Source organism: Topomyia yanbarensis, chromosome 2 (assembly GCF_030247195.1).
Source record: "Topomyia yanbarensis strain Yona2022 chromosome 2, ASM3024719v1, whole genome shotgun sequence".
NCBI classification, from domain to species: domain Eukaryota; kingdom Metazoa; phylum Arthropoda; class Insecta; order Diptera; family Culicidae; genus Topomyia; species Topomyia yanbarensis.
In genome coordinates this window covers 366212617-366238492 of record NC_080671.1, presented here as the reverse complement: position 1 = coordinate 366238492, position 25876 = coordinate 366212617, and the positions used below count along the sequence as shown (strand labels likewise).

Below are 25876 nucleotides of genomic sequence, written 5' to 3'. Positions count from 1 at the left end.
TATTGTATAGGGATTATGGTGATTAGCTTTTGGTATAAATATTTCGTTACAATTCCTTTTTTTCTTTAAGATATTAACCCTTAAACTTTATTGCATGATAAAATTGAAAATTTTGTATCTCAAAAACTACTGAAGATAATTCAATGAATTTTTGCACACTTATGGAATGATATTTGCACTATCTTATAAAAATGTTTTTGGTTTATAATTGTGTAAATAACGGTACTTTGCATCTATTTAAAGTTTTCAGTTGTATTTCTTCTTGTGTTCTTCACGCTAAAAATTTTCAAAACTTATGTCAAATTATGCGAAAATCTTTTACCTTCAATAATCTGTATTTATAATTTTTCATTTTTGTTCCTATCGAGAGTTATAGAGGATTTTGTAACTGTGCGCTGTTTCAACGCATGGCTCATTTTGATGCAACCCGCGAGAACGTACCTATTGGCAATGCCGCACGTCGCAACGTCCTAATGCGCATCGCTTTGAAGGAGCGTATCTCATGTTCAAAAATGGCATCTCTGAGATTAAAGCAAAAAGACAAGCTTTTCTTTATGGATAATTGAAAGTGAATTTTTTCTGAGTAATTTGCATGCTCTTTAGCGTTATTATATTGTTCAAGAGTTATTTAATTTTCTGTCACTCAATACCTCGGACAAGTGCACTCGGTTATTGCCAGCCGATGAGCAAAGTTGAGCAGTGGGCATGTTTTAATCTGCGTTAGCATATTTTTCACAAATTGACATACTTCACCACGTTTTATTTTCACTTGGTTCTGTCTAAGAGGTAGATTGTGAATCTTTTCTTAAATCCACATAGCGCCTTTTCAGCCATGCGTCATCGGGTCGTGAGTTAAATTACGCGCTCATTTAATTTGCATCAGTGCGAGTGAGAAAACGTTTTGACGTTTGTTTTTGTTTCGATCGCACTTGGGTGTTTCCCATATAGAGAGAACTGGACGAAATGCTATATTATCTCAAGATATACAATATTTGCTCAAAAAAACATTCGATTGATTTATGTTATAAATATGGGTCGATCACACGAATGATGTATTCCGTTAAAAAAAATTCATAAATATGTTCGTCGTATCTTGTTTTTATGGCATCCATGTGGAGTGATAAATTTAAAAATTATATTGGTCAACACATGTGTAGCATATGTCGTAATGGGCGCAAAAATACAACGAAAATAAATATGGACATGAACAAAACACAATTTTCCTTAAATTTTCGATTTTACATCCAATGTTTATAGTAATGGGTTCCTCTATAACGCGTTTAAAATATAGGAAAATTTACGCGTTAAATTTTTCTTCTTATAGTGTTTGCCAAAGTAATGGAACTGGAATATTCGATGACTCAACAGGTACATGCGGAAAACTGTAACGAGGATTTTGAAATAAAGATCGTTGATGAATAATTGAAATTCGACAAAAATAAATAATATCGTACCAGAACTTGGAGAACCACCAATCAACAGAATTAACAGAAGCAATAGTGATAAAAAACCCCAACATCGATGCGATTGAACAACAGATTTTACGTAAACTTTTTTCAAAAGACACATCGTTGTTCACTCGGTGAAAATAAAAACGTGAAATAAAATGCTGTTGGCATAAGATTTTCCACTTTCATATAGTAATGTTGTAGACTAAAAAAGAATTTGGATATAACGTAGATGTATTTTGACTAACAAAAGTGTTTTTAAAGATGTTAATCGTTAGTAGCGTTAAATTATAATAATAAAAAATATATTTAACAACTATAATTTTCGTTGTGCACTTTAGTCAAAAAAATTTAACGCATCTCAAAATATCCGGAAAAAAATTACCTTCGATAATTCGTATTGAAAAGTTTGCCCTTTTGCGCTAATCGAGAGATATGGTTTCTTTTAGTCATGCGATGCGCACTTCCTACACGATGCGCTTTCTGACGTAGTGACGTGCGACGTTGCCAATATGAACGTTCTCGCGGGCTGCATCAAAGTGGGCCGTGCGTTGAAACAGCGCACTGTTACAAAATCCTCCATAACTCTCGATAGGAACAAAAATGAAAAATTATAAATACAGATTATTGAAGGTGAAAGATTGCCGCATAACTTAACATACGTTTTGAAATTTTTTAGCGTGAAGAACACAAGAAAAAATACAATTGAAAATTTTAAATAGATGCAAAGTACCGTTATTCACGCAATTATAAAGTAAAAATATTTTTATGAGATAGTGCAAATATCATGCCATAAGTGTGCAAAAATTCATTGAATTATCTTCAGTAGTTTTTGAGATACAAAATTTTCAATTTTATCATGCAATAAAGTTTAAGGGTTAATATCTTAAAGAAAAAAAGGAATTGTAACGAAATATTAATACCAAAAGCTATTCACCATAATCCCTATACAATAAAATATACCTTAAGAAGATCAGTGATTTTGCGAAAAAATCGAGGATCACTTGACATGGCTTTACTCTATTGACACAATAAGAGCCTCATGCCAGGACCCACCTTCCCAGATTCTGTTAAAACTGCGAAGCGGTGCACTCTTCCCGCTTGGTGGTAGGTGCCTCAACATGGGGTAACCTATATCGTCACGACCTGTTGACTTCCCGCGACCAGAACCAAGGGCTGTAACGAATTCGATACCAGAAAAGGCTCTATTCTATTCTTGACTGGATTCCAGTGTAAACCTTGTAGGAGATGCCTCTAATGAAGCTTTGTGTCGAATAAAGGCAGGTGGGAGCGATTGGTTGGCTGGCAGAAACTGGAAGTAAGTACCAATCTGATTGGATATTGTTTGTGGTAGTGCCTGCATCGGTTGTGAGTGTAGAGCCTATTTGCCGCCGTTTTCCGCTTAGGGCTTAACTCCTTTCCACAACTCAGGATTTGGAAAATCGGGACTGATACCATCGATAAATTTGGTCCAAATAGCGGCTTTGGCTTCTTCAGCGACCTTTTTCCCCATGTTTCTGAGACGCCGGTATTCGGACGACTGTTCCTCCCAAATGGGGAGGTCTCGGACTGTTCTCTTGAGTGTGCACAGTGCAGTTCGTCGGGCTTTAAGGATTTCAGTTACACCAGTCTACTGCCTTGGGTGGGGATAGAGGAGTGCGCCGCTGGTCCGGGGTATACTCTTATTGTTGTTTTATTGCAGTCCAGAAGATGATTGTATTGTTTTGTTCAGTATCTTAGGCTGAAGAATAGGCCGGAGCACTCATCTGGTCTTTGTTGGGGATTATTGTGCGGAGATTTACCCGGGCGGGAGCCGGGCTCCTGCACTGACAACCGCCGGAGGCTCATCGAATGGCTACGGGACATCCGCTGTCGGGGCCAGTGCAGGGGAGAAGGCTTTTTCCCTAGTAGATCTAGTAACGTGTTTGTTTTTGCTGGTTATCCTGTGTCTTTTATTCTCCGGTATTCGGTGAGATGGCGTGGGGTCGGATCGTCCTCCTAGGGACATCAATCTGTACGCCATGAGGGGCCTGCTACCGGGCTTAGGGATGGGTATGTTATTGCCGGCGTGATGCTGAAGAGTGGCGTTTCCGCTTGGTACTGTGTAGTCTGCTTTGCTCTGTATCGGAGTTAGTCTAGTTGGCGGTGGATTGTACTGTCTGCCGGAGCGAGTGAAAGAGCCCGTAGCGACTTGTCTTATGCACGACTCATCTATGCCGAGTGCTTTGATTCTCTCCTGTCTCCTGTTCCTGTGATCAGGGCGGCCAGACAGTCTTCTTCTGGGGCATCGGAGCGGATGCCGGCCGGGATCTTCCAGTTCGCCAGAAAATGGGTTGGTGGGTGTTGCAGTTGGCGTATGAGTTGAGTGATCGACCAAGGGGACCGACATTCCTATTTTCGGTTGGATTGGTTCCTGAAGTATAGGTCGTGTATGGCAGGCGGTCCGTCTACGTAATTGCACGCGGTAGCCCGTAGGAACGGTTCTTCCGTTAGGTGTGTGTCGCTTGATGCTGTAGGAGGGAAAGATGGGGCAGTTTCTTCGGTCGAATTTGGTTGAGTTTCGGTACTTACCCGGAAAAGTACCGATGGTCTCACACCCACAGCCTACAGGGGCTCGTTGGCGATGGCCGGTACTTCCCCGAACGGGATCGATGTGGGTAGGCGTTTCTGGTGTTGCTGGCGATTTTGTTGTTGCATGGTGTGTTAGGTAGTTGTTGTTTATTTGTTGATATTGAGCTACTTAGTCGAAATTGTCGGTGGTTCGGTCTCTGCTTTGGTTGAGTAGCCTCTTAACGTTGTGCGGTTGGGGATTGGAGAATTGTTTTGTCGGGTTTCCTTCTGCTGGCGCGAGTTCGGGTGGTTTTTGTTGGCTCTGTTTCAGAAGGGAATTTGTTTCGCCTTCTGATTGTGTTAAGGTTGTTGGTGTGTTTTGTTTCACAGCTGTAGTTTGTGGAAGTAAGAATCCTGTTGCCGGTTTAGTCATCGTCGTTTGGTATGTACTGGTGCCGGGGCCTGTTGAGGGGGTCAATTCATTACGCAAATCTTTAGTTTGTATTTTCTCGACCAATAGCTGCTCCTTTCGTTTGGCGATTATAGAATTTTTGCTATCGTTCTCCGTTTTTTGGGCGCCAGTCCTCTGAGTTGTGCAATCTACTCTCTGAGTATCTGTATGGTGCGGTATTTTTCGTCATTTCCAGGGGATAGCCTATCATTTAGTGTTGCTGCGTACGATTGGTTTCTTGACTCCTGATTGACAAAGGCTCGGGCTTCCGGGAATGAGAGTCCGTTGACAGTTTTGATTTTGACAACCTGGTTCTCTTTTTGATAGATAGGGCAGGATTTGTGTCTGACAGAGTGGCAACTTTTGCGGTTAGTGCAATTACTGGGTTTGGTGCATGGGTTTTCGTTACTGATGTCGTGTTCTGTGCCGCAGTTAAGACATATCTCCTTATGCACGCATGTTTTGCTTCTGTGTTCGAAGCGCCCACAGCGGAAGCACTGCATGGGGGAAGGGTAATATTTCCTCACTCTTACTCTAACCAAACCTAGAAAGATCGTTTCCGGCAGGCGAGACCCAGCAAACGAGAGTGCTAACAGTGATGTGTTAGTCGGCATACTTTTGGCCACCTTGGTTATTCTCCTAATCTCCACCACATTTTGGGGTCTGAGCGCAGAAAGAATTTCTTCAGTGGGAATATTGATTGTGTTCAGGTCATAAATTATTCCCTGGGTTTTATTCAGGTGAGGATGCAGGATCACTTTAACCTGTTGACCATTGGAGAACTGTTTAATGATGAGTAATTTTTGGAGTATCCTTTTGGATGTAGTGCGCAAAATGTACTGCGTCCCTCTTGCCTCCTTGGTAGCATGGATGCACTTATTAGGATCAGAGCTTATTAGGATCAGCAGTAGATGTAACAGCAGTGGGTTTATTAAATTTACACTTTTACTTTCACTGTCCTTCGCCGCACGCAACAGTAGAGTCTGCTAGTCGATCAAATCACCAGAGTTCATAAAGGCTGGTATGGAGTGACTAAGCGGTGGGCCCTCCCCTGAGGGAGGCGAATCGCCTTCCATCTCCCATTCTATTCCGGTTTGCAATCCCCGTTGAATGGGTACAGTGCAGGTTTGCACGGAAGAATCAGGGAAGACCGGCATTGAACTGTCCGAAGACTCTACCAAACCCGTTCGTCACTACACTCTCGTATAAATCACCGATGATCCACACTGTCGTACGATTTTGATCTTCCTCGTTCAAAACTTTAAACGCGTACAAGTCGCTCACGGTTCGCACTTTTGATGGGGGCGCAAGTTGTTTATCAGGTTTAAATTTTCTTGGTGGTGGAGGCGCGATCTGTTCACAGATTCAATGTTTTATATTCGGTGGAGGCGCGAGTAGTTAACCTACTTTAAAATCTGCGCTCCTGATTGCCACTGTTATCACTGTACAATTTTTCACAGGTTTGTCGTAGTACACCTGGGTTTTTGATAGATTTTGGTGGGAGGCAGCCCTTTGGTGGCTTGGTCGTCCCTCCAGTTGGCGGAGACCCGCCAAGAAGCGAGATCTGGATCACTTGTTTTTCGGACTACGAACTGTGTGACAGGCTACTACACTTGCGTAAAACTATTACTTGGGGAAGATTGGCGATGTATGCCGGATGGCGGGGTCCGAGCTGATAAAGTCCAGGTGGCTGAGACCGAACGAAAAAAGTCCCGATAGCATGATCTTGCTTTTTTCGGGCAAATGCAGAACCACAGTTTCTACGATCTGAAAATACTAATTTAACTTCCTTACAAGTTTAAATTTGTTGGCGGGGTCCGGACCAGAGCTGCAAATTTTCAACAGTTTGTTTTGAACTTGAAGGAGGAAAAAATCTCAAATCATGCCCTACTATGTTCAACTCGCAGTTGTTCGTTTCCATTATTCATTCAAACAGCCGACCTGCTCAATCATTTTCCATTCATTTTCAATTTCATTGACCCTGTGAATATCTCTTTACTGGGGTATTGACTAGGTTTTTCCAACAAAACTACTCTGAACATAGTTCTTACTGTCCATGTAAGCTTGAAAACGCAAAACATGTTGACATTTAACCTAAATTGGCCTCTACAGAGCAGATGACAGCTTTGGTTCGTGAATGAAAAAGCATCAATTTGAAATGAAGACGTACGATCCAGTTATGAAAATCCCGCCAAATTGAAAGTGAATGATTGAGGGAGGCTTTGAGTTTGAATCATGGTTGGGTTTGATTGAACTGAAAGTTGGCATTTGAAAATGAAAATTTGCACCACTAGTCCGGACCCCCCTCCTGGGTCCACCGTTGATTTAAAGTGTTTCGGCGTCGACACATAGCATCTCAAGATCGTGGCTGTCGATCCATTGTATGTATGTGCAAATCATATTGAATATGTGATAGACATTTCCACCATTATATTGAACATAAATAGCTATGGAATTGTATTTTGGACAAATGAGAAAGGCAGAATTGCACCACTAAACGGCTTAAACCAGGTTTTGAATGAAACAAAATACGTATGTGTTTTTTCTGCAATTGAGCATCGACGAAAAAGATCGATATTCAAAAACCTATTCCATACCGTTTAATGTTGTTTGGTCAGATAGCTGACAGTGGAAAAATTGTTCTATAATAAATGACCAATTTAAGTTTATTAGTGGAAAATAAATATTAAAATCAATCAATCAATATTTAAATCAATTTTACAGTACAGTTCAGCTGAAACTCATGCAGTTATGGATCGGTTCACATCTCCACGCTCTTTCTGTACATGTTCAACCTGGCTTTGCATCTGTATACTTTTGTACAAAGTACTGAACCAACAAATCAGAAAATTAGCTTAAAAATACTCACCCAATACAGGATCGCCGTCCAGCCCTCCATCGTGATACACTGGAATACGGTCAACATGGCGAACCCAATATTGTCGAAGCTAGTGATCCCGAAGTTGGGACCCTCCCACTGCTCGACGCAGGTGCTTTCGCTGCTGTTGCACACGTACGCCCCGGTCGGTGCTATCGTGTCATTGTCCGCATTGCAGGGCGTCGGAAATTCGCCTTCCTTAACTATTTGAGCTGTTTACAGAAAACAAAAAAAAGTAGAACGAATGGTAGTTAGTACCGAGTTGAGTTCCACAAACGTCATACTTACAGATATCTTCTAAACTATAACAACTTCTATGCAGAGCACCAGAGTAAAACTCTAAGCCTATGATTGCAAAGATAACAATTGCAAACAAGACCAACAATCCGATTTGCAGCAACGGTGCCATGGCTTTGATGATAGACTTTAAAACTACTTGTAAACCTGGATTGAGGCAGAGAACACAGTATTAGAAGCAGAATTATTGCATACTTAACGGTACACGTCTATTCTAAGTAAATCTAAAACAACTACACACACTTTCTACTTGTCATTCTTGAATAATTACATCGACTATCTACAATTTTTTTTTATTTATATAAATGAGCTTGATCTAGCATCGCTACTCACTAGGAATTCCAGACACTAATTTCAGGGGCCGTAACACGCGGATTGCCCTCAATGTTCTCAGATCTACTTCCGGCCCCTTTTGCGGGAATAATGTGATGAATCTGCGGTTCAGTTTATAATTTATATAGCACAAGGAATAGCAGTAGCACACCAGAAACGGAGATTTTTTTAAATTTTCGTTCGGAAGAAGAAAAAAAAACAAATTGAAAACCACACTATTACTAATCTGATGCTACATTCTAGTTGGGGAACAAAGGAAAAAGGTACATATATAATTGCTTTGAAGTAAGAAATATACAGCTAGCTATTCTAGGTTGTTCTATGCCGTACTAATTTATGAAGAGTTATAATTTTAAACCATATTACTTTGTTTTAATTGCCGCGAAGTTAAACTGTAGCGATTTCTGCTGGAAATTTTCGGTAAATTGAAGACCAAGAGAAACGAAGAATATGAAAATTGAAAGACGGATAGGTATTATAGAGTGAATCACTTATAAACTTGTATCGGAAGACTAGAGCTAGGCAGGTTCATCAGGGGAATGATCGAAAAGATTTTTCGGTTATCTCAGCTTTTCGTTTCTCCTAATCTTTAATTTGTCGAAAATAAATAGCAAAATCGCTACAATTTTTGGCCGTGTAGACTAGATGGTCCAACCGAAATTTGTCGAAGTGATGCTTACGCTTAGCTGAACCCTGAAATTTGTTTACAGATCAAAGGTACATCGCAATATAATAATCTAGCTTGAATTAAATTCAATCATATTAAAAATAGATTTTTTGGTAATTCGTATCGTTAGTTTTAGTTGCATTTCATAAATTCGAAGTGCAAAGTATTACAACTGCAGTCTAATTTGATGCAGCGCGATTGTCACATCAAAAACTACGTGTCTCCACCAAAAGCATTAATTTAATGCATGCGCTGTGTGCACGCCCAACTGACAGCAATCGAACCCCGTGTCGAAAAATCGAATTTCGATTGGATCTAGATTCAAACTACTTGAGGTTGCACATGAACATACGCTTAGAAAATCTTATTTTGCTTTAATTGCTGTAAGACATGAAAAATGTTTCTGAATCGGTTCATTGTGCCAAGAGAAGTATTGACTCCATATGTGATCCAAATCGGACAACTGTCGACACCGGATCAATGGAATGGTTCGGTTATTTTTCTAAAAAACTCAGACACGCATTTTCCCGCTAGGTGGAATTGTATACATCAGATTATCACTTTGTCGAATATTGCAAATTTACCAAACCTCATTAGGGCAGTTATTGAACGTTGAACAAATTAATATCTGACTTAGTTGCGTACGGTGGTAGGTTAGTAGTAGATTTCAAAGAACTCTTTTACTTGGCGAATAAATAATTGCATTGCATTGGAATATTCTTACGATTTTTTTTAGTAACTGCTCCCTCTTTTTTATCCAAATTTTACTACAAAATTTTTTCAAAGAAGAGAGAGTATTGACAAGTTGGCATTGGCGCCATCTATCCAGTAAATTGTGGAATTAAAGTAGCAACGGAAAACCGGACTATTTTCCCACTATTTTTTTGCAAAACAAAGGAAATCGACTTAGAACCCTTTCAAAACTCATTCAGATATCACTTGATCAAACGTTTAATAGCTTCTTCTAATGAAATTCCATCGATTCACAGTTTTAGATGAGGTTTCGAACAATTAAATTATCTGTCCGTTGTCTGTCCAATTGAAACTAAACACTTTTAACAGGCTGACAGGGTATCCGGCTACCCGCCCATAGAAATGCTCATTGGTATAGCCACTTTTGAATTCACTCACCCACCTTCAGAATCTGTGAAAATGGATCGGATTAATGCATTTGGCTCCCGTTAGTAAAAGATTTTCGGTGGATAATCCAGTACTAGGAGACGATTTGTAAATTTTAATAAAATTCTTACAATAAAAATATCAAATTCTTTGAATTGCGGCCGATGTATGTTTTTTATTGTTACGGTACCATAGGACGACCCATGGACCGATGGTAACCTGCTCCGGAGTAATAGTTTCGCAATCAAATCATCAGATGGACTCTTTAGCAGAAGATGCACTACCCTGAGGCAATTTAAAGAATTTAGGCACCTATATTAGCAATATTTCATTAAAATTCATAAACAGTATTACAATACTGGAACATACTTCCAGAAATCCGGATTCTCTAAAACCAGATAAATTCATCTGATGTATTTTCACGGAGTCCAAAAAGGGATGAGCTCCTGGATTTAAAACGACCAAAAGTGTCCAAATTGGATAAAAATGTCATAGTTATGTGTATATCAGTTTGGCGGGTGCTCGGATACCCTGTCGACCCGTTTATTCTCCTAAAAGGTATGTTCGCTGATGTTTTAATACGTCTTTAAGTATCAATTTCCAACTTGGGAAAGAAATTCATGGATTGAAATCTGAAAATATTCCCGGGTTCCCTTTTGGACACATAACAGTAAAACTGATGTAAAAATGCCACTCCTGACAAGTCTAGAAAACGACTCAGGATAGGGTCAGGAATATTATTCAAAGTTTATTTTCTGTAACAGCTATAATGAGCAGCATATTATTTTTATCTATACCAATAGGTTGTTTTCTAATTCACTACTATTTTAGGTATTTACTTTTTTCAAAGGGTAACTACATTTTGCAGCAGAAACTCACGCGCATGCTCGTCATGCAACTTCTTGTCTGTGAACTGAAAATCTATGACTGTCTGGCGTATATATCACAAAGTTTGGAGAAGTGTTCCAGTAATACGAAAACTTAATTTTCGACAGAAATTGATAGTACCAAACTCTGTGCACAAATTAATCTTTATCACTGTCACAGTCAATTTTTAATGGATCTACTAACAATGGATTGTATACCCAGGGTCATGGCATATTTATCTGGTACCCAAGGAGGAGAAGTCGTAAAGTACTGGTAAAATCATAAACTTCGACAAACGCCTTTGTGAACCTAAAGCCACTTCTGTGAACTACGCTCAATTACCACATTCACGCTGAACAACGGCCGAAGATGACAAAAAATCAAGACGACGCGCCCGGACCATCGCTGGTCGTACCCACCATAATCGCGAAAATCGGTTATCCGGAATTCGACGCCGAAGACATCGACACCTGGTTTGTGTGTCTATAAGCGGCGTTCAGTGTTAATGAGGTGAAGGTGGACAAACATTCAACGCCGTAAGCTTCGCTCAATGCGCCAAGTTCATGTACAATACAATTGCGAAGTGCAACGACACGAACAACAACGATCGCTACGATACTCTCGAGGCCGCGGTGATCGCTCATTTTCTACCTTCGGAATCCCAAAAGTTGACGCAGTTTGCTTTCTGGCATCAAGGTAAGTGATTAATAGTCGAGTGTCTTTTTGTCCGAAATGCATCGACTCGGCGGGACAGGATGCATGGATACTCTAGTACCAATTGAGGTTAAAAGTTCCTCTTGAAGCTCTTCTTAAAACTTATAATCCACTTGTAGTGTGCTATAAAACTAGACATGCTACTTTGGTATCGTGCTGACGTACCACAGTGTGCTCCAGCTTCACCACCATACCTACTGCCACCCTGGACGCACAAGGGAAAAATCCCGCAAAGCATCGAAGTCCCGAGGATGGAAATTTCTGCAATCCAGTCCCTCAGTGCCCCGAAATACGCCAACTTGGAGCAAAGCATAGCAGCTTTGTAGCAACGTACAAACTTCCATCACCGTCCGCGATTTCGGATTCATCTGGACGTCATAAATGGTTGATTCCATCGCGGCCGAAGAACCGTCGATGGATATGTTGGTTCCACTGTCGTCATGCCGCGCAGGCATGGAAATTTGACAAAACAACATGGCGATAATCCCTATGCCGCCTGCATCTTCTACGACGGAAAATATGTTCGCCAAGACAAAATTCAAGTGCGTGATATGATCCTGATTGAGCGAAAAACCACTAACTCCTGTTAGAATCAGCCATCTCCGATGTCCGATGTCCGATTTTCCTCGCCCCCGACGACTCCCAATCAACAAATTGAACGAACCCAAAATTCCTAATGAAGCAGAGGATTTGTACGTAAAAGCAATGGGAAGTGGAAACCACGCGGAGATTATCGGGTACTCAATATCATAACTATCCTAGACCGTTATATCATTGCACATATGCAGGATTTCTGTATCGTCCTGTAGGGCAAGATGTTCTCGTGCATCGACCTGCAACGCGCCTACCACTAAATTCCAGTCGCGCCAGAGGACATTTTGAGGACGGCGAGAGCAACACCCTTTGGCCGTTTTGAATAAAAAAAATCCATGACATTCGGTCTCCGGAACGTCGGCCAAACTCTGCAGAGGCACCTCTCCATGATATTCTGGGCGATTTTGTTTCCCGTGCGTGGACGACTTCATTATCACCTCGAAGGATGAAGAAGAATGCAAAAAGCATCTCCGCGAAGTTTTTCGACGCTTACGTGAAAACGAGTTGGTCATAAATCCAAGCAAGTGTCAGATTGGTTCGACAAAAGTGGAATTCGTAGGACACCAAATAAGCGCCGATGGTATTCGACCGACTCCGAAAAAAAAGTTGAAGCAGTTGTGACCTGTGTTTCGTTGGTCACAATAAATCCGTGGTCACTGGGCCAGCTTAATATAGACCCCTAGAAATTTTGTTATATCTGTAAATATTGTCAGTAAATGTCTAAATGCGAAATAAATGTCATAGCTTCCGTGTTTACATGTTTGAAGGATGTTTATTTCATGTTTAGTAGTCTTCGGTTGGTGCCCGTCAGTATTTATTCATTTATGTAGTTACTTGTTTATTTATTTATTTACTTGTTATTTATTTATTTATTTGCTTGTTATTTATTTATTTATTTATTTATTTATTTATTTATTTACGTGTTATTTATTTATTTATTCCATTGTTTATATTATGTGTCAGAGAGTTTATTTACATTTTTTGTTCATTTGTTTATTTGGTGAAAAGTAAAATTATACAATGTTAAGGTTATGCATGCAACCAATCCGATCTAAAAATTCAGTTAAACTTTTTATCGGGGCACCAACCCATACATATTTGTAAACAACGTTTTCCCCTGCTACGCTGTTTACGAGAAGAGGTCATCGATCGAGAGTGAAGATGGTTTCCGGGGGCACGGGGGAATAAAAAGGGCTTCCCGCGTCGAAAACGAGATCAATTACTGAAATCAGGTCCGAGGAGTAAAATCCCTCACCCGCTTGGGATAGTGCGTTCCACCCGTTCTGCTCGGTACAGTGAAACATTCGCGATCCGCCAGAAACCCAATACGAACATTTGTTACTAGCCAAATCAAGCAAAAGTGGGTCAAAGTGTAGTGTTCCGCTGGCAAAGGCCAGAAAAAGAACCACAAGCGACGCGAGTAAACTGTTGGTCCAATGATGCCAAGCTAGTTGGTGAAAAAAAAGCGCGAAGTAGCTCGCGAAAGTGCACCATTCCCGGACCATAATATAAACGTAGGCCACCCGTTACACGGCCGAGTTGCCGCCGCATCTGGATCCCGACCGACGGAAGTACTCGGTCTGAAAGTTGTTCCTGATCGTCGCCATAGTCTCCGGAAGCCCCTGAAGCAGTAAGTCGACCAACGCTCGTCCCGGCCGCAACGAGTTTCTTTACATCGAAAAGTGAAAAAAGTTTACTATGCGCAAGTATTTTTGTTTTCTGTTTGAATAAATGTAAGGTCTGTCTAATTAAGCTGTTTTTTATATTAAGCTGTGATGTCCTTGAGGTCAAATTAGTTCACTATATTGTTTATTTTTGTAGTTATTTTGCCCAGAGACCACGTATTTAGGGTTGATAGTCCGCCCGTGTGAAATTCTCCTGGAGACCGCGGTAAAACGACCCAAATGCTCGTGTTTTAGTGTACCGTTAATAGAGTGAAAAGTGTCAAACCGTAGTAGTTCGTAGTAAGTCGTAACACAGTGTTGAATTTTCCTAAAGCAGCTACGACAAAACAGCTGTAGCGTTTCCTCAGAACCATGACGATTCATTCGGCACGCTACAGAGAACCAACGAATTCTAGAGAATATGATAAACTGGAAAGTGAAAAACTGCTAACACAGCTCCAATGGAACGAATTCACAAAACAAACCTTTGAACAGTGCGAAAACGACCTTAGAAAGGCAGCTCTCCTGGCGAATCCATCTCACGAATCCAAAGTGGCGTTTGAAATTGATCGGTTCGATATTTGACAGCATCGATTTAAATATTCAATGAAATCGATCTGGTAAAATCGATTTTTCTTCCAAAGTTTCCATTGAAAACGTAGCGATTTTTTCACATTCGATCTTCTAAATACAAAACATCGATTTTTTTTTCATCCGATCGTTCCAAGTTCGATGTTTGACAGCATCGTTTTTTACTCAAAGAGATCAAAATCGATTTTAGCTTACAAACCAGAATTTATCACCTCGTTTTTTTGTAAAATGCTAAAAATACCGAATTCAACCGTTTCAAGAGTACTATAAAGGTTCAAGGATCAATTGTAAATCAATCACAATGTCGAAACTCGCATCGTAATATTTTATTTGGGAGACAATTGGCTGTATCCCATACCGGCGCATACAAAAGAGGGTTTCAAGAAATCAACGAAGAACCAGGTGTTCGCTAATCAGATGTTTGTGAATTTCAAGGCAACATGCGATTCAGCGAAACGAAACGATTTGTAGTAGATAATGCTTGAGCGTGGTTGACTCTCCGACAAGACTGATTAAGCTGATTTATATGACGCAGTGTGACTCAAAATCAAGGTTCAGAATGGTTGGAGTGAAATCCGACACGTTTGTGATGTTAGATGGATTGAAGCAATCGTTAATTTAATAATTTACATATTGCTCGACAGTGCGATGTCATCATTGGAGTCGATCACAGAGTTGTTGAAGAGGCTTTAGAACCTTAGTGGTAAACCGCTTAACGGAACGACTCTTAGAACCGCTAGCTTCAGACGTTTTTAACCATAATCATTTATTTGAACGTATCAAAACATACCCCATAATCTCATAAAACTTTATTGTTTTTTACCGTTTCTAAATCAATTACTTTTCTTCCTCTTGAAGCAGACTACCCCCCTAATGCGGTATTTTACAATGAAACCAGCTAGCCTCTAGAACTAAACTATCTCTAATGTCTGAGTAATAATATAACACACACACAAACTTTATCGTTCCTCAGGAGTAATCATCTATTCGGTCCAACTTTCAGACTCTAATCTAGCACTCTCGTGAACCGAGGGGTTAGAACAAATGTAGCTCACTAAACAAATGTTGCTGGTCCAGCAGCAGATTGATATCTTACTTGGAATCCTACTAACGAGTTTAAGTGGTCGCAAAACACGAAACGATCGAAGCATACGCAAATCGACATCAACGTTCGCTTCGGCGAAAATCGTCATTGAGCTGCCGGAAGGTAAATCATAGTAATATGACAAAAATCAATTAGTTTCCGTGTTTCGGTTCTCTTTCGTAATGATACACATTCTCAGGCGTTACACGCAACAGTGATTATGATTAATCGCTGTAATAATGATTTCCATAATAGGTCTAACAAATCTAACGAATAGCTCAATTTTGCCTTTGCCGATTCGCGAAGGATCGCGTTGGGGCACGTATCAAAAAATGCAACACGTGGTTACGACACGGTCGCCTCCGATATAACAAGGTATGCAAAGCACGCAATAAATTGGCCTCCAGAAAGCACTAACAATCAAACCAGACACGTCGCTTACTGGTGTTCTCATTACAGCTTTTATGTCTACGCCAACCGGGTCGTTTCATGATCCGAGGGGGGTAATTTGTCGAAGCCATAAAACGAACGTAAAAATCAGCTTTACCTGTTCAGCTTTCTTCGCTACCGACTACCATCGGCTACCAATATTACGATTTCGTTTGAAGCTATACGCAGTAAATTTTCCGAAAATGAAAGAAATAATTTAAGAGGAAAAAACTCTGTCGAAACTCACCCCGTAACTACGACGAAAAAATCCATTATGTTCCATATGTTCCTGAGGTAGGAGTGTTTGTGCATGACGAAACCCAAGGCGAGGATCTTCAGCGAAGCTTCCACGCAGAAGATACCCAGGAAGTAGGCCTCCGTCTTCTCCAGCTTCTGGGCGAGCAGTGTCTTATCGCCGTGGGGCAGATGTTCCTCGAGCGCCAGTACCACACAGTTGGCAATGATTGTCAGCAGTACAGCGTACTCGAAGGGCGGCCATTCGATTATGAATCTTGTGTATCTGGCGGAGATGGAGTGGGATGGATGATGAGTAGGAGAGTCATAACAGTCAGTTTTAATCGATCGATCCGTTTCGCATGGCACGGACACTTACTTCCTAATGATGTTATCCTCGGAGAGAATGAAGAGCGATGTGGGCGCGCCTCCCGATGGAGGCTGGCCCCCTTGACTGCTAGGGCCGCCCATCTTATCAGCTAAGTAGTGGCCTCCTTTGCGCCCAAACTGGCCCCCGTTGGAGCCCTGACCTGCGAGCGCCGCTTCTTGAGCCGCTGCCAACCTGTAACGGAATGGGAAGTGAGAAAAACCAACAATTAGTGTCAATCACTAGTGGATGAGCTTTCTTTTTAATTATTCAGTGAATATAAACTCCAGACGGAGGGTAGATTGAAAGCAAAGTTTCCCCGGTTATATACAAAACCTCGGTACAGTTTTGAGTTTCCGTTTTGACCGGTAACGTCAATCTCGCTGTCTAGTGGCTGTCATTGAAATAATCGTTAACTTTGCGGATAAATTCGGTTGAATATCCGCCCGGGCAGTGAAATCGTTTATCTGATATGCAATGCTTTTTGATCACCTATCAAATTTGTTCACTTTGTGGCTTACCACTGTACGCCATATACATATCCTTTCCCAAGCCAACCGGATAGACATATAACCTTCTCTCTGGCGTCAGTTTTGCTGAACATAACCATCTAATTTTAGCCACGCCACAACTACACCCCCAAACGGCCTCCATCGCGCTATAAATATGTATATGCGAGTCTAACTCCTTTCATTTGAATAACACCCCCTACGTCCCCCTCCTCCCTCATCACCGGGATCAGGCGACCACTAGCCAAAGCAGAAGAAGAGAAGCATTCCACCCCCACAATCGAGCTGGACGGCGCGTTTGATTGCATAAATTTAGCGGATTTATGAAAATCTGTTTGCTCACCCTACAACGGATGTGTCTAGTTTATTTGCATTCCTAATGGGAAAGCAAATAAAGTACTCGATATGTACGAGTTCTAGTTAGTGCAAGCACAAATCGGAGAATAATGATTTGGCACTGGTCATGCAGATTTGAACAGCGTTTTGTTATAGACTGGAGCGCGATGACGGAAGTATTGCTTTAATTTTCAAAAGCTTGACGATGTAGAATATGAACCAAATAATCAATTGGACAGACAGTATCTATACGCTTATTTGATAAACTGTTTTTAAGAGTACGCAAGGATGTCAGCATAGAAACTAGCTAGTATGAAGACTCTTTTCAATATCCATACCTGTTAAGAGAGATTACATCATTTTATATTAATTTGTGACAGGTGCCTGTTTTAATTATCAGTTTGTGAAAAAGCGACAGAAAATTGAATTATTAGGATATCAGGGCGTTCTTAAAAAACTTGTTGGGAAATCAGGAGAATATTATTTTATCACTACTAGACATAACAATCTTTCACTATTTTGACTTATAATATAATTTTTGTCCAGACATTGAGAAAATACTCATATTGATTGGTTTATAGAGAATTTCGCTAAACCATAAGTCGCCATCTTGGATTTCAAAATTTCTCAAATATAAATTTCTGACACCTGCTCGTGAAGATCATTCCGAAAATACCCATATTGTTGAGGAGCGGGCCATAATGAGTCTTCCAGAGCCGCCTCTTCCATCTTCCCGAAAAGTTTCTAAGTCTTATGCATTCAAACGGACTATTTAAGCAAAAACCGCGTTAGTTGCAAAAAAAAAGTTAGTGTGCAAAATAACTTCTGAAAATAATCTAAGTCTTTTGTAGCCGGTTTTTTTCGTGGATTTTTTAATTACCTGTTACTTTTAGCCTTATATAGGTTTTCGGGGTCTCTGATTTTGATCTGGATGTCGAAAATGTAAAATTCAAAATGGCGGATCCAACATGGCGATTGTTTTATGCTCATTGTAACAAAATTCGCAAATTTCGCAAAAAATAATGGATGCCATTGTGTAACCGCCATTTTGAATTTTCAAATTCTGTGATCAGCGACCTCAAAAACCACATAAACTATTTTTATGCTAATTGTGAAGTTATCCGTGTCTCTCAGAATCTTTTATAGACCAACATAATAATAAACTCCATTTTTGCATCTAGTGACAATTTTTTTTCGAAAGAACTGACCTACGAAAAAATCCATTATTTAGTTCAATGTTTGAGATACTTTCAAACAATTTTTAGACCTGTAGGACTTTTAGTTCAGACACAGCCGAATTTATTGTAAAAAAGCGAGATTTTCGAGTGTTAATCGTTCATAACTAATAAGATTCGAGTGTGTATCTTCGTCGCGAGCGGTTGACTCTCGTAGACCTCCCTTCGAGTCGGTTAATTTTCACCATTTTCAGCACAGTTTAGGGACCATTCATAAATTACGTAACGCAAAAATTGCCCAAAATTAACCCCCCCCCCCTCCCCCTATGTAACAAATTGTCACAAATTTTTCCATCCCCCCCTCCCCTGTTACGTAACAAATTCCAAGAAAAAAAATTTTTTCTTCGATGAAAACATGTTACGTAACGATCTAGTTAACACCCCCTCCCCCCTATGTCACAACTTGTCACAACTTGTCGTACCCCCTCCCCCCCCCTAAAAGCGTTACGTAATTTATGAATGGTCCCTTACTGCCTCCCGATTATCGAAAGTGTAAATAACGGTGCAATTTAACGATTATACAAAGTGAAGTGGCTTATAAAAGCATATTTCGGCATATATTCGACTGACGTGAGTGGTGACAGTTTGTGAAAATCGACTTCCGGCAAATGAAAAAAATCTTTTCCTTGCATTACGGGCCGTCGATTCCCGATGCAAGGGCAATAAAAGTACACAGAGCACATCTAGAAACAGTGTACATTCTAAAACTGGTTAAGGATGGTTTTTCAGAGGAAAAAATTCGATCCGAAAAATTAAAATATATTAAGAAAAATTGGCATATTCAAATAATTGGCGTTTCACCGGCGACTAAGCGACTACCAGGTGTCGCCCCAAAATTCTTCGCCCGAAAACTAGGTGGCAAACCAGCCGGTCGATAGTCAGCTATTTTCGTCCGCGTCCCTTGTCATATTTTTTTTGGGTGTTTCATCGGCGGTGCTATCTTTGAAAATGAACCGCTTTGGATATCCAATTGTTTTTTTGCTTTCTTATTTTATTGCAAATGAGTAGAGGTTTTGATTCTCTTATATTCTGGATTGCAGATATTTTGTCGTATGTAAATTTTGGGTGTTCGTTGATGTGATGGCACTGTAAGGAAACACGTATCCGTCGGTCGGCCAACTTTTCTTTGGACTGAGCAAACTAATTTCTATGTTTGTTTAGGGTTTGTTTTACCAACGCACAGTGGTCCCAAAGAGCAAAAAAGGGTTTTTTTAGATTGCGTCAAAACGGTTGACTTTAGCAATATGGTGTCTTTGAGAAAGTTTCTTGGAGTAGAAGTACCCTTCTTTCTGTCTTATCGGATTGATGATTAATCCCCCTAACAGTGAGTTAAGAAATTTATTTTCTTCAATAATTCAGATAGACAAATACATACTTCGGCAAAGTTGTAGAGAAACTCGTTACAAACATTTTACCTGAAGAATTCAACTCTCTATCTATTGAGCTTTTTAAGATATGGGACATTATTTGTAAAAGGCCCCTTAAAAACAGTTTTTGCATCATAAGTTTTCTTCTAGATTTTTTCCATTATATAAATGTTCTAGAAAATTGTTTGGAATATTAAACTGCTTTACTTTGCTGAAGACGGAAACTTGCTATCGCTAGTATGTGTGGAGATATTCACGTTTTTTGATTGAAAATAGCTCTTTTTCCAATGCCGATACCTTTTAAACGGGCAAACCACTTTGTAAACAATTTAAAGTGCGAGAAAAGCACAACAAATGCTGGAAAAATCAGATCTCCCCAAGGCGGCCCTCTATGGAAATACTAGAGCTGAAGTTTGTCTATACTAGATCTGTTTCGGCATTAAATACATCACTACTGTTAGTTCTGAAATAAAGCGTTAAAGTCGCAATAAATAGCCTTTCTTACTTTTGTAAGACCGTCTTGAGTAAATACCCAAGCAACCAAAAGTTGATATAAAGGAGCTGCATAAGCTTCTCGTTTTAAGTAATTTTGCAATACGTTTTATGTTCTAATAGCGGGTTAAGCAGTTCTATTAAAGCTTGAGCAGCTTGAAAGTTCGCTAAGAACTTTTTGTGAATTTTAAAGTGTGCTTTTTAAGTATTATCCGAACTTCTGTTTGCTTGGGTCAAAAGTTACAGTGGTTCAAAAACTCAATGCATACGCCTGACACCGGAAACTGACAATTCCCTTGCACCTACTTCATAACAATGGCGCAAGTGCAACTAAACGGCGAGTAATCAATTGCATTTAAAGACGAAATGAGACAAACTTCAGCTCTAATATTTTCATAGAGGGTCGCCTTGGGGAGATCTGATTTTTCCAGCATTTGTTGTGATTTTCTCGCACTTTAATTTGTTTACAAAGGGGTTTACCCGTTTTTGCCCGTTTAAAAGTTATCAGCATTGGAAAAAGAACTATTTTCAATCAAAAAACGTGAATATCTCCACACATACTAGCGATATCAAGTTTCCGTCTTCGGCAAAGTAAAGCAGTTTAATAGTCCAAACAATGTTCTAGAACATTTATATAATGGAAAAAATCTAGAAGAAAATTTATGACGAAAAAACTGTTTTAAGGGGCCTTTTACAAATAATGTCCCATATCTCAAAAATCTCAAAAGGTAGAGAGTTGAAGTCTTCAGGTAAAATGTTTGCAACGAGTTTCTCTACAACTTTTCTGAAGTAAGTATTTGTCTATCTGAATTATTGAAGAAAATAAATTTCTTAACTCACTGTTAGGAGGCTTAATCATCAATCCGATAAGACAGAAAGAAGGGTACTTCTATTCCAAGAAACCTTCTCAAAGACACTATATTGCTAAAGTCAACCGTTCTGACGCAATCTAAAAAACCCCCTTTTTTGCTCTTTGGGACCACTGTGCAACGGGGGAACTGATCCACAGAGCATTCAATGTGCACATGGCCTTATTTGAGTGGAATGATGACTTCAATCATGTATAAGGTTTGAGAATTGACAATTCGCGAGAGGGTTCGGGGACCGGTTGGCAATTACCTTCAGTTGTGTCAGCACGAAGAATAAGTGTTTTACTGTCATGTTCATTAATTAGCTTTCCATTCTATCTCAGACCTCCACGCGAGTCTAGGTCTATTGAAGACATTTGGTTCTTAGACCGGCGACGACTTTGTGCTGTCGGCCTTTTACTGATAGTGCCAGAATGAGAGCCGAGATGACAATACCGTAAAAATGAATAGTTGTTCGGAGGTCGGCTCCAATGGGACTTTGATTTGACTGGTATCGATGATCGCGGGTCAATACGTACTTTCAGTATTCACCGCGTCTGTTTAATGAATCTAATTTCAAGTTCCGTTATTGGTAACAAGCACGGGCATCAGGTTAACGATCCTCTGTATTTCCCTTCAATGTTCGATATAATCGTTCGTATACGTGAATTTCACAAACAATCCGATATGGAAAATAGAGAATACTTTCGTTGATTTATAACATCTCGAGCTATCATAACTCTTTGTCTGTATAACGTGCTATCACTTGGTAGTTTGGAACCCAATAAATATATCGTAGAGAAGGAATAGCGAAATTAGTCTAAATAATGTCGCCATAAATAGTGATCCGGCTCATTACGCAGTAATCTTATCTGCTCTTCTAGGCAATACTCCCACAGTCGGCTGTGTGGAGTTAAAATTGCTTTTGCTTAGAAATCATAGGATACTCTTGGTAGCCGGCTACCCAGAGTTTAAAACAGAACCAAAAACTAAACAAGATCTTTTTCGAGCGATCGTATTCTCGAAAACTAACTAAACTACTATCTAATACACTATGATATACAGGTCGCATCGCTTGCTTGGAGCGAATCCTAGACCATATTCCCTTCCAAACCACCAACTCCGCGATACCTATGGAAAAGTCTTATGAATCGTTGTCCTTCCGTTAAGTAGGTGGAGCATCAACACTTCCCATCTACCTAATCCATTATCCTTCCCCGTGAACGATGGAGATGGGAGGAGGGGGGGGGGGCGGCAATGATGGCTATCATGCTGTTGAGGTCCTAATATGGGTCGGATTGGTATGAATTCCTACTTACCACTTCCTAAGCAACTTTTATTAGATAATCAGCAGTTAAACATAATGAAGTAAAAATATGCGATTTCTCAGCAGCCGTCTGCCCAGAGCAATTATTACATGTTACTGACAACGCTACTGGCACACTTAGCAACAACTCTCCCCTTCCCATGATACATGATGAGATGCAGAGGATTCCTCGGTCTCTAGTAGCAACATGTATCAGACTAACATTCCTTCCTTTCCCAGAAGATCTGCATTCGGACGTGGCCGGGGTCGGTATTGATCAGCATGCAGGGATCAATGAAGATTGTACAATGTGGCTCATTATGTTGTTCCAATGAACATTTTGCATCACAATTTGGTTCTGGTCAATTACGGAGTAGCAACTACGGGCAATCTCTTATGCTTATGCTTAATTATTCATAACTAATAAGTAATTAACAAATTCACATATTTTTGCCTTTCTTAATAGAAAGGTATTGCAATTGCTCTGAAAACTGACTTTTTAACGGAGGCCCGGAGGGTCGAGTGACATATACTTTTCGATTCAGTTCGTCGAGTTCGGCAAATGTCTGTGTGTATGTATGTGTGTGTATTAGGGTGGGGCATTGTTATATGGAAAAACGTAATCATAACCTAATCAACCGAGCACATCACTTTTTTGGTTCCATTTGGGGTCCCAAACAACTGTGCAAAATTTGGAGTCGATTGGATTTAGCCCGGCGTAGCGCATTGCGTTTGAAATTTGAATGGAAATTAGTATGGGAAATCCTACTTTTTTGCATTTTCAATTTTACAGACTACAATTCTTCCTGCAGTATACCAACAAATAGATAGAAGTGTAGTCCAGGATATGCTGAACAACTTTGCCGAAGTAGGTTTTCCCATACTAATTTCCATACATATTTCAAACGCAATGCGCTACGTTGGGTCAAATCCAATCGACCCCAAATTTTTCACAATTGTTTGGGACCCCAAATGGAACCAAAAAAGTGCTGTGCTGAAAAAACGGTCATTTTGCCCCACCCTACTGTGTATGTACGTCTGTGTGCATGTACGCGAACACAATCTCACTCACTTTTCTTAGAGATGGCTGAACCGATTTTGACAAACTTAGTCTCAAATGAAAGTTGCAACGTTCCCATAGACTGCTGTTGACTTTCTTATAGATCCGATTTCCGGTTCCGGAATTACAGGGTGATGAGTACGTGAGAAAATGTCGATTTTAACAAATTCCGCGATGAATGCAAAATGGTGAAATTTTTTCCAAAATGTGGGCACATCTGCTTGGATTTGTAGTACTAGGTCACTAACAGCCATTCAAAGTCTCTTTGGCCACATTGGCTACCATCGTCGGTTCTGGAAGCCCCGGCTGAAGTATCCAAATTCAGAATAGCAGTCAAATCGGTTTCTCAGAGATTGCTTAACCTAAACTTAGTCTCAAATGAAAGGTGTTTTATCCCCGTAAATGGCTATTAAATTTCATCCCGATCCGACTTCCGGTTCCGGAGTTACGGGTTGTGGCGTGCGGTCACAAAGCAAATTCCGATTCAAACCGATACTCCAATGAAAGCAAAAAAGGTAAAATTTTCGCTAAAATGCCTCTCAAACAACTTAAATTTGCAGTTCTAGGCCACTGACGGTCAACCGAACTTACGATGACTACATTGACCACCATAGACGGTTCCGGAAGTGCCCAGAAAAAACGGCCATCTTTCAATATTAACAAAATCACATCAGTTTCTCGGAAATGGTTGGGCCGATTTTCACAAACTTAGTCCCAAATGATAGGTACGGATCGCTTATATGGTTCTGGAAATATAGACTAAACCGTCCGGTCACATATGAAATTCCCATATAAGTCGAACTCAAAAAAAAAATTTTCAAGGGGGGGACCCCATGAAATTTAAAAAATCGAGTTCATATTTTTGATGCCAAACATCTTTAAAATGCACGAAACGTCGAGATTTTATGTTATCTCGAAATTTTTTTAATTAAGATCGACTTTACCGCACCTTTTTCAGTTCAATATTATCGTGGTTGTTTCTTCTTTTACAAAATTTTAGAACTCGAATAATGATTCCTTTTCTGGTATATAGTTGTCATATCATGTATAATAAAAATGTAATATACAGGGTGTTTGGTTCATGGTTAAGAATCTCTCGGGGGGTGATAGACTGCCATATTTGGAGAAAAAAATTGTTCTACACATACCATCAAATCTCAACCGTTACAGAGTTATTGAACATTTAGTGTAAAAAACTTATTTGTCTTAAAATAACTCTAACTTTAAAAGTATACTTTGTATTTTAAATGTTTTAGTTCCATTCGAAAGGTGAGAAAATTTCGCATTGAGTGATGCCCTCACATGTTTCAGCTAATGAGTTTAAATAGCCTTTTCAAAGTAATTTATTGAAAATTAAACAATTTTAGACGATTTTTCGTTCATTTCTTGAAAATCATAATAGTTAACCTCATCTTTTTAATAATTCAGATTGTTAGTCTTGATGAGCTGCTTAATTTGTTCTTTGACATGATACACTTGCCTTTTCTTATTTTCATGATTTTGGGTTATTCAACTTGGATATTTTTATGTTATTTTCACTAGTACCAGCTCTAATTGAAAAATTACGGCACTTATTGTACTTTTTTTCTTTTTATTCGAAAGCCAGGAAAATTTTACAGTGAAAAATGTATTAATACCTTTCAGTTAAGTGAATTTAGTATTCTTTTAAAAGTAAATTAGTTTAAAGTTAGTGCTATTATTAGCATTTTCGTTAATTTTCTTAAAATAGTAAATTATAAACATCACCATTATTATCATGGAAATAATGCATCTCAGCAAGCTCTACAGTTCTTTCTTTGACTCCATTCAATTATCTCTTTTGGTCTCGACGCAAAATCGTTTTTATCACATCGTTTCATATGCAAAAATAACGATTTCGAACCCACTACATTTGTGGCGAGCTCATGCTGTGTTAACTATTAAATAGCATCAAAATGAAAAGAGATGTAGATAAAGTGTCAAATTAAAAGTTATAGAGAACATTAAGGGGCATCAAATGAACAATAGTAACGATAAATTTTGTTGATTAATAATTAGAATAATTAAAAAACTCTCCAAGAAACACAAATTTTGAGATATTTCGTTAGTAAAAAATCATTTAGTACACTTAACTAAAAGACATTTGTACATGCATTGATAGGAAATTTTCTCAGCTTTCCAATGAAATCTTGTAAATAATGATATAAAGCATATTTTTTAGATTAGAGTCTTTTAAGCACTTGCAAGTCGGTTACGGGAAAAGTATAGTAATTAAATTACTAAGAAATGAGAAGAGATAGAAATATGACGTCCAAGAACAAATTATGAATCGTCCTAAAACTCAACTTTTGGATACTGGATATTGCTATAATCATACTTCATTATTTCGAGAAAATTAGCAAAAACCTCCTCAAAAACACTAACTTTTAACTACTTTACAGTTAAAAGGTAATTAAA

The 25876-nt window shown here is 39.4% G+C and overlaps 1 protein-coding gene across 18 annotated transcripts in view; it reads right to left on the bottom strand.

Moving 5' to 3' along the window:
- The window catches only part of LOC131684446 (voltage-dependent calcium channel type A subunit alpha-1), a 481660-nt gene that overhangs the window by 164768 nt on the left and 291016 nt on the right, over positions 1-25876 (bottom strand). For 17 of the 18 annotated variants that reach the window (XR_009304654.1, XM_058967325.1, XM_058967327.1 and 14 more), the window contains 5 exons: positions 16300-16482; positions 15934-16206; positions 7958-8058; positions 7616-7771; positions 7319-7539 (listed from right to left, as the gene is read on the bottom strand). Coding sequence is in view for 17 of the 18 variants with exons in the window: in XM_058967325.1 (XP_058823308.1) it covers positions 7319-7539; positions 7616-7771; positions 7958-8058; positions 15934-16206; positions 16300-16482 (934 nt within the window). In the remaining variant the exon portion in view is untranslated. Of the gene's footprint in view, positions 1-7318; positions 7540-7615; positions 7772-7957; positions 8059-15269; positions 15371-15933; positions 16207-16299; positions 16483-25876 lie in introns of all 18 variants that reach the window. The other variant, XM_058967322.1, reaches the window with a different exon arrangement.